The sequence below is a fragment of the Nestor notabilis genome, unplaced genomic scaffold, assembly GCF_000696875.1.
Source record: "Nestor notabilis isolate BGI_N333 unplaced genomic scaffold, ASM69687v1 scaffold26597, whole genome shotgun sequence".
Lineage (NCBI taxonomy): Eukaryota > Metazoa > Chordata > Aves > Psittaciformes > Psittacidae > Nestor > Nestor notabilis.
In genome coordinates this window covers 1-9433 of record NW_009935621.1, presented here as the reverse complement: position 1 = coordinate 9433, position 9433 = coordinate 1, and the positions used below count along the sequence as shown (strand labels likewise).

Below are 9433 nucleotides of genomic sequence, written 5' to 3'. Positions count from 1 at the left end.
GGAGGCGCCGAGCGCCAGCGCCTTTGCGATGTGCCCGACGGTCTGGATCCCACCGTCTGCGATCACGGGGACACCGAACCTCCGGGCGTACTCGGACACCTTGTACACCGCGGTGGCCTGGGGCCGGCCGCACGCCAGCACTGCGGGCAGGAGAGAGCAGGGACAGGGTCAGCTCTCACACAGCACCACGTCCCCTCCCCAGCAGGCCCCTCAGGCTTCCAGCACACACATGCTCCAGCACTCGGGAACGCGCAAATCCCTGGATGCTCCTTCCCTAGGCCGAGTTGCAGGAGACGTGGATGCCCAGGAGGTGCCTGCTGGGACATCCTCATGGCCTCTTGACTCCGAAACGCTGCGGGTGACCTTGGGACTGGGGTCTTTGACCCAATGCCTGGGATCAGCCAAGAGTCCCGGCTCATCCTGGCGCACAGCAGACGTGTGGGGAGCTCGGGAGGGAAGCGGAGCAGACTTCAAAAGCCCCTCTCCAGAGCATCCGTGGCACATGTCCCACCACTCGCTCCCTCACAGCAGTGCCAGACCCCATCTCTGGATACCCAGCACTGTATGAAGTGCTTCCTGCACGGCAAGGCAGCTGGCTGGGAGAGAGCTGGTATGTGTATATATGTATATATATAGACATCTGCACACACAAACACACATGCAGCAGTGGGAAAGGAACTGGGCAGGATGATTTGATGGCTTTGGGGAAATAATTTATGATGTTCCTGCCCTGCAGGATCCTGCCAGGTTTAGCTGCCCCACGGAAAGGGAGTTGTTAGCTGTGGATTTACCTGCTTTTCCCAGTCAGCACCAGTTAGAGGCTTCCCGTTACACGAGGGAAAACCAGCACAGGGCACATCTTTGTCAGCCACAGGCATGCGAGAACACTGAGAGGAGCTTCTCTCAGGGTGACTTCCCTTCCCCACAGTTAACTGGAAGCCTTTTCTCTGGTCATGGTTAGTCCAGCACGTCAGGTAAGGTTATGGCCATGCAGGATTAGTGAGCTCCAGGAGAGGTTTAGCCTGCCTGGCACCACAATGCCCTGGCACAGGTTTGCCAAGGCCAGAGTCTGTGGTTGCTCCATTCCCAGTGCTCAGCAGCAGCTCTGAGAGAGGGCAGCCAGAGTCCAGAGCAGGAAAACACTGAGTTTAATGCACCAAAACTCAGCCTTAAGCTAAGGCTCAGCCAGGCAGGGGGAGTCCGCCAGCGGCAACGGGGATGCCCTGAATCTTAAAGAGATGGTCTCGCTCGGTACCGCACTGCTAAAGCTGCAAAACGCTGCAGGGGAAGAGCTCTGGGGAGAGAAGCACTTGATTTTGGAGTACACAGAGTCCAGGGTCTATGGGACTGTGCCACAGACAGTGCAGGGCCTGCGGAACCTCACAGGAGCAACCACAGAGACCAGCCCTTTAAGGAGCAGCTTGGCCCAGGGCCGCTGGGAGCACCCAGCACCCCGCACCACAGCCCGAGCACAGGCTTCCAAAGCAGGGTTCAGAGAGCACACACGCCGAGTGGGCTGGGTGAGGGCTTGTCCTCCTTAGGGTATCTGCAAAGGGCAGCCCTGCAGGATCGTCTGCTAGAGAAAACCTTCTGGGATCTTCAACAGAAACCTCCTTCCCTTTGAGGTGCATCACAACAAGGAGTAAAGGGCAAGACTCAGGGCTTGGGTAGCATCAGAGAAGTGCAGAGCAGGCAGCGCTGCACCCTGTGCTGGGCAGGGGGAGAGCTCTTTCTCTCCACAGGTCTGTGGGGAAAGATGTGGCTGTGGTACACAACTGCCATGGTACCAACAGCAGCTCAGTCCCTCTGTAACCCCAGGGGAGTGAGCTTCAAGTGAAGCTTTGCCAGTAACTGGCCAGATCTCGAGCAGGATCAAGGCCTGCTCAGGGATCACCTCCCAGCACTGGATCAGCAGGGCCATGCCCAGCTACAGATCCAGAAGGTGCAGTCAGAAAGCCCTCTCAGGCTCCTATCTACTTTGGAGTGGAGGATGGACAGGCCTGAGTGGCCTCGGCTTTGACAGATCAGACCCTGCTTTAGGAACTCAGAAAGGCTTCTCAGCTTCCATTTCAGATTCAAAACCAGTATCCAAAGCCACAAAACCCCAAGTGCATCTACAGCTAAATTATTCTCAAACAAGCAGTAGGGCCATGTGCAGCCAAATCAGGGTCCTGCTTCAAGACACGTAATTAGGGTTGGGAACAGGGCAAGTGACTTACTATAGGTGCCCGTGACAGTAGAAGGGCATTTGGGGCTGTGGGACTTTAGGTCTGGAGGGATCTTTGGAGCAGCTAAACAAAAACAAACACACACATTTTAGAGACAGAAGAACAGCAGCAGAACAAAGGACCCCAGCAGTGACCTGCTACTGGCAGAGCACACGGTGTGGGACAGAGCTGATCCTGCAAACCCTTCCTAGCCCGAGCCAAGCCAGAGGCCACGTCCTGCACAGCACATGCTCACCCTGCCCCAGCAGCCATCCAGTGACCCCCCAACCCAAAGAGCCAGAGTTCTTGCCCTAAAAGGGACAAAACCCTGAGAAGCTGTGAGTAAGAGCTTTGCAACCATGTCTCCTGTGAAGCACCACATTCTGCCTGTGCCCTGTTCCTACCCCAAACCAGCACCCAACCCCACCTCCAGGGCCGGGGGGAGAGACACCCTCTGGAGGTGTTCTCCCTGCTGCACAATGGAACGAGCCTCAGCGGGTCCCCTGCCTCAGAGCCAGAGTGAGACATGTGTGTCCTGGTTCTGCTCTGGCTATGGAAGCATCAGCCCAAGCACACCACAACCTCCCTAGAAAGGTGACCTGACACTGCGACCCCCCCGCAAGCAGCGTCCCGTGGCAGGCAAAGCAGGACACAGCCGAGCTGCAGGGCTGCTCCACAGGGAACTGGCAGAGCTAAAGCAGTGCCCTCAGCCATCACCTCCTGCTGCCTCCTGTGGCAAGGAGCAGAGCAGAGAGGGGCTGTTCATGGGCTCAGCACCTTGCACCACCTCTCTGCACCTCATCTGCCAGGTTCTAAACACAAGGACTGAGCCTGTCCTCAAGGCAGCCTCTCTCCAGGCCCTGGGGACACCCCTCTCTGCCTTTAGCCAAGGATGACACCGCCACTGCCCCACACAAGCTTTGGCTAACTGCAGACAACAGCCCGAAATCCCATCTTAGCCTGGAAATGGCAGAAAGGCATCGAGCCCAGCAGACCCAAGCATCACTCACACTGCTGCCAGAGGGGAAGGGAGCACAGACAGCGCAGTGCACCTCACCCACGGGCACTGGGATCCAGTAAAGCCCCTCTCCCTGCAGAGCTGCCCAACAGCCCCGTCCCACACCGAGCCACAGCGTGGGCAAAGCCACACGTGCTATAGCTGCTCCACTCAGCCTCGGTCAGTACTGGGAAATGCCTTTGCTGCTGCTGCCACCCCAAAGGTTTGACCTGGGTGTTGGGAAATCCTGACTGAAGAGGGTGAAAGAGCTTGCTGCTGGACACTGCCCTTGTAATGGGTTAAATCCATCCCAGCTCTGCTGCTTTTCAGCAGGGAATGCCTATTGAACAGACGTAGGAGACAGCTGATCTCTCTCACCTTCCTGTGTGATGCAGATGGAGCCACTGCCCATCCCGACCCTCAGGGCATCCACCCCTGCGTCGATGAGGTTCTTGGCCTGAGCAGCAGTCACAACTGTGGGGAGCAGAAACTGGTTTGAAGAGAGACAAGCAATCTGCACACTGTGACACTGCTCTGCCCTGTGGCTGCAAACACCCCCTGCCCAGGGCACCCGCCTGTCTCAGAGCCAGGCCGGGCTGTCCCCTCCTACCAGGCCTATCTGTGAAAGCAGAGTGAGTTTCTGTCCCCAGTTGTCCCTTTATGCTACTCTGCAACACGCTGACACCCAAAGGCTGAGGTAGCAGAGGTCACCTCATGGTGCCAAGCACCCTTTGGGCCACACCAGGCAGGGAGGGCAGAGCACGGGCTGCCAGCAGCACCAGTAACACACCAGCCAGGTAAGGACAAGAACTGAACTCTGCTGTCGAGAGGCCGGGACAACTTCCATGAGATTTCCACATTAAGCACAGTCATTGTTATCATCCAAAATTTTAAACTGGAGTGTAAAAAGCTGATGTGGAACAGCTCCAGAGGCCTGTACACACTGTGCTGTGGGACATGATTGCAGCTGGGGCAGCAGCAGGGCACTGCCCTGTGCCTGCAGTGTGTGTGCTCTGTTCCACAAGCAGAGGAAACCATTTTGAGTTGACAGGCATTCACCAAGACGAGTGTTTCACTCCCATCCCTGCAGCTCCCTCTACGGCTAAGAAACAAATTGTTATTTAAAGCCAAGTCTGGAACACGTGCCTACCGTTTCCTCCAATAACTTGTAGGTTGGGGTATTTCTCCTTAATGTATTTTATCATATTGATCTGGAAGATGGAGTTCCCCTGAGAGGAGTCCTGCAACAGAAAGAAAACCAATTTCAACCACAATTTCTGCAGAAGTTTGCAAATACAGCTCTGGAAGAGCCTCAGATCCTCACTCTGCTTAGCCAGGTCTCTGTTAATTTGGCTAAATGAGCAAAAGGATTCCCAAATTGAGCATAGAACCAGAGAAGCTGCTGCCAAGACAATAATGCACCTTCCCTGTGCAGGGCAGTTTATCATAAAGATGTCAGTAATACCAGTCATGTTTAAAACCTGTGGCTTGTACAGCACATCTGCTGTGGCTCTACCACCAGGACACCATCAGCCCCGTCTCAAACTACAGGTAAAGTGGTGAATGTTCCTTGTGGAATCCAGACTGGCCCTTGGAGGGAGCTGCTGAACTACCAGATGTCAACCACGGAGCACTCGGGCCCTCTGACACCCGCGGTCCTGACAGCTCACTGCTGTGTGTTACACATGTGGAGCTGCCCAGCCATGTCCTCAGAGCAAGCCAACAATCAATGGGAAACAATGTGCAAACACAGGCTGTGACGCTGGGCCTGAAAGCTTTACAGGCCAGGAGGGGAGAGCAGCAGAGCAGCTCTGACTGCTCCTGAACATCAGGAGTAAAGAGAATAACACAGTAACACACAGCAAACTGCTGAAGGGAAAATGTAAGAAGCCAAATATTCAGAACCAGTTGGGAATATGAGAGATGATGGCGACGGACTGCAAGAAACATTTGTGGAAGTTCAAGGCCAGGTTGGACACAGGGGCTTGGAACAACCTGGTCCAGTGGAAGGTGTCCCTGCCCGGGGCAGGGGTTGGAGCTAGATGAGCTTTAAGGTCCCCTCCAACACAAACCAGTCTGAGATTCTAGGATTCCCGGCTTCAATGCACCCTACATACTCCCTTGAGGTTATATAAGTTCCCAGGCATGAGGAATCCCTCTTATGTGATGACTCCAACCTGAAGGAGACTGAGAGGTCAACAAATTGCCGTATTCTAACACAAAAGAGCCTGCAATGAAGACAGTAAGGGCCAAGCTGCTGCCCCATGGCCAGAGAGATCCATTCAACCTGCACCCCCAGGCCAATGTGACACCCAAGGGTGCTCACCAGCACTACAGCATCCACGCCAGCCTGCACCAGGAGGTCCAGCCGATACTTGTCATCTTCGTGTGTCCCGATAGCAGCACCACAGAGCAGCTGCTTCTTGGAGTCCTTCGAAGCCAGAGGGTAATCCCGGTTCTTCTTGAGGTCGGTGCGGGCAATTATAGCCACCAGCTCGTCATCTTCATTAACAATTGGCAGCTTGCCTTGAATCAAACACAGAGCATCACTGCAGCAGACACACGTCAGCCCTGCGGCACACCAGGAGCACCAGGCAGCAACTGGGACAAGGTGGCGACTCAAAGAGGTGTGTTACCAAATCTTGCTTGGCCATGGATGGCAGCAACCCTGGGCCAGGTAACAGAGCAAGGGGTTTGCAGGGCTGGAGGAGGACTCGGTGTTACTGACCACAGGAAAGGTGCATCTTTCAACACATGACACTGTGTTCAAAGTCAAATTGCTAAACCCTTACAGAGCTGCCAAATCGTGCAGGCCAGGATGGAGGGTGGAGGATGAAAGGTGTGTGGCTGCACAAGCAGGCGCTCCACAGCCCCGGGGCTGCCAAGAATCCCTCAGCTTCAAAGAGAGCTGAGATAAATGCATGTGGCCTCTGTACCCTGGCACTCTGTCCTCACTCACTGTCCTCTCCTCATGCTGGAACATAGCCCTCCCATGTTCCATCCACGCAGAGACATGTGTCCAAATCACCCACTGCTTCCCCCAGCCCAGCACTTCCCCAGCTCTCCCTGGATGCAGAGAGGGGCTCTTCATCAGGGACTGTAGTGATAGGACACGGGGTGATGGGTTCAAACCGAAACAGGGGCAGTTCAGGTTGGAGATAAGGAAGAAGTTCTTTGCTGTGAGGGTGCTGAGGTGCTAGAACGTGCTGCCCACAGAAGTGGTAAATGCTCCATCCCTGGCAGTGTTCAAGGCCAGGTTGGACAGAGCAACATAGTCTAATGTGAGCCGTCCCTGCAAATGGCAGGGGGTTGGAACTGGATGATCTTAAGGCCCTTTCCAACCCAAACCATTCCATGATTCTATGATCACAAACATCCACAGGTACCTTTTTTACTCCTTTGCAGGATTTCATTTGCCTCTTTCAGCATCACGCCAGCCGGGGCCACCACCAGATCCTCCCGCTTTGTCATGATCTGGTGGGAGGGAGAAGATAAAAAGTCACAAGAACTCCTTCGCTCTGCTCCAAAAATACCAACCCCCCTGTGCCCATGTGAAACGCTGCCATGTGCCAGTGCTCTGCAGACAAAGGAGCCCACAGCACAGCAACACGCCTCCAGAACACAGAGGAACAAGCAACACGCCTCCAGGAACGGAGAGGAACAGCCTCCAGCACGCAAGCAGCCCCCAAGCCCATCAGTGCAGTGAAGAGAGGAGATGGCAGAGGGCCTCAGCAAGCCGAGGGAGAGCACCCAGAAGCAAGGGACAACTCTCAGATGACCCTTGTCTGGGAGGTCACCCAAAGAGCCCTCCCTTTTAATAGAGCACAGGCAAATAAGGGCTGGAGACACGGCCGCGGTCCCATGCTGCTCTGGCAGAAACGCCACCCCTGGGCTTGTTTTCAGGCAGCGATCCCCAGGACACAGGCTCTGGGAGGGCTCTGCCCAGAATAACCCACTGCTGGGGCAGGGCCGGGGGGGCAGAGGAGTCACTTCAGTCCAAGCACACACTCACCCTGACAAACCAGCACCAAAACACAGCAGGGGGCAACAGAGCTGGAACATGGGGACAGCTGATGTGACAAGCCAAGGGGAATGGCTTTAACCTGACAGAGGGGAGACTGAGATGAGCTCTGGGGCAGAAGCTCTTCCCTGGGAGGGTGCTGAGGCGCTGGCACAGGGTGCCCAGAAAAGCTGTGGCTGCCCCATCCCTGGCAGTGTTCAAGGCCAGGTTGGACACAGGGGCTTGGAGCAACCTGCTCTAGTGGAAGGTGTCCCTGCCCAGGGCAGGGGTTGGAGCTGGAGGAGCTTTAAGGTCCCTTCAACCCAAACCAGGCTGGGGTTCTATGAAAAAAGCTTTCACCACAACAGTGGTCAAACACTGAAGAGCAGCCCAGTGAGGAAACACAAATCTCCATCCTTGGAGACACAGACACAGCCCCAGGACGTGCCTCAAGCAGGAGGCTTGACAAGAGACCTGGAGGTCCCTTCCCACCTGCAGTGTTCTGCCATCACAAAGCTCAGGCTACTCGAGAAGGCCAAGCAAAGCTAAAAAGGAAAACTCTAACCCTCAAGGAAGGTCGATTAGTTGAACACAACAAAGAGGGATCATTTCACTTATTTATACCATAAGAACAGACATTTTGCATCGGGAAAGATGCACCCATCCAAAACTCTGTCTGTGACAGAACCCACGGTTCAGGAAAAGCCTGAGGAATCACAGCCATATCCCACAACACTCCCTGAGCCTGGGGGATCCACGAGCTTCCCGAGCTACAGGAAACCTGTGTGTTTAACTGGATGGCAATGAATGGCTCAGCAGGATGAGTGCTGGGCAGTGAGTGGGAAGAGACCTAGATCATTCATTCCCTTGGCTTTGCCTGGTGACAGCAGCAAGCTTCCAACTGTGCAGGGCTGAATGATCCACTGCTGAATGATCCACGTAGAGGAGGAGAGGAGATTCTTCTCCTGCTCCTCTGAATGGGCCAGCATGGCTTCAAAGGGCCATGTGCGCTTTTAGAACCTACTCCTGGTTTAAGATTCTCGTTACAGGTATTTATAGGCGATTTCAAATCGAAGAGGGATGAGCACGTGGCAGCAGGTTTGGTCAGCAAGAGCTGAAAATAGCAGTGAGTCAAGAGCAGAGCCTGGGCGAGAGGCACTGGGGGTGTAACCTGACAGTGCTGCAGAGCTACGGTTACACAGCTCGTGTGACAGGAATCAACATCAGCATCCCAGAGATCGCTCTCCTGTACGGGGGGACTCTGATGCAGTAGCATTATAAAGGTTAAACTGCCAGTCTCCGCGTCCAAGGGGTTATTTTAAAGAGCAAGATGAGGCATATAGGTCAGTCCAGTAAAGAAAGATCAACACGTGGAGGGTGGCTGGGCACAACACAGCTGCCACAGCCCTGGCCAGCACCAGCACGCTACATGGGATCACAGCAGCAGCCAGGAACACCAGGAATTACAGAACCAGGGGAGAGCACCAGCTCTAGAGAGGAAGCTTCCACAACACTGAAACGTAACCCCACAGGAGGATTCATGCCGGTGCCAACCGCATGGCCACACTCCTGCCTCTGCACTGCAGGAGCTGCAGAGTGAGCGACAACTGGATGCTCTCCCTTGGAAACAGGGTTAAAGTTGGACCTGTGGAGCTGATGTGGAGCTGCTCCCATGCACTCGCCCTCCTTATCACATCCTGCTCTGCTGCTGCTGTACCCGTCAGGCGCTCACAGGCCCCTTCTCACCTCGCCCAGAGGCAAGTCGTGCTCTGACTCTTTCAGGAAATCGATGTCTCGAGACGAGATGATCCCAACCAGCTTCCCCCCCATCTTCCCGTTGTCCGTGATGGGGATCCCGCAGAATCCGTGCCGAGCTTTTGCTTCAAACACGTCCCGCACTCGGTCGTTGGGGCTCAGCACCACGGGGTCTGTGATGAAGCCTTGCTCGTATTTCTGAAAAGCAGCAGATGCAGCAGCCAGGCCGAGCAGCACCCCCAGGCCAAGGAGAAGCATGTGCCTCGCAAAGGGCTGCAACCACCTTGAATGGCCCCAAACCAGCACCAAGGCTCCCCCAGGTAGCATTTGATGCCCAAGAGTTCCCTCCTTCCCGGAGTGATGGGGAATACTCCCACCCCAGCGGGCCTGGCAGCTCCCGCATCCCTGGCTGTGCATGGACAGCACTTAACACACACCCAGAGAGGTTTGTGCTGGCAACCACGGCATCACCAT

At 55.2% G+C, this 9433-nt stretch overlaps 1 protein-coding gene across 1 annotated transcript in view; it reads right to left on the bottom strand.

The window, feature by feature from the left end:
- Positions 1-9157, bottom strand: part of IMPDH2 (IMP (inosine 5'-monophosphate) dehydrogenase 2) — a gene marked incomplete at its 5' end in the record, with an annotated part of 10763 nt that extends 1606 nt beyond the window's left edge. Inside the window, 6 exon segments of the mRNA XM_010017935.1 lie at positions 2-140; positions 3583-3678; positions 4355-4445; positions 5531-5730; positions 6591-6678; positions 8951-9157. Of these exon segments, the coding sequence (XP_010016237.1) occupies positions 2-140; positions 3583-3678; positions 4355-4445; positions 5531-5730; positions 6591-6678; positions 8951-9157 (821 nt within the window).
- Positions 9158-9433: the final 276 nt, after the last annotated feature.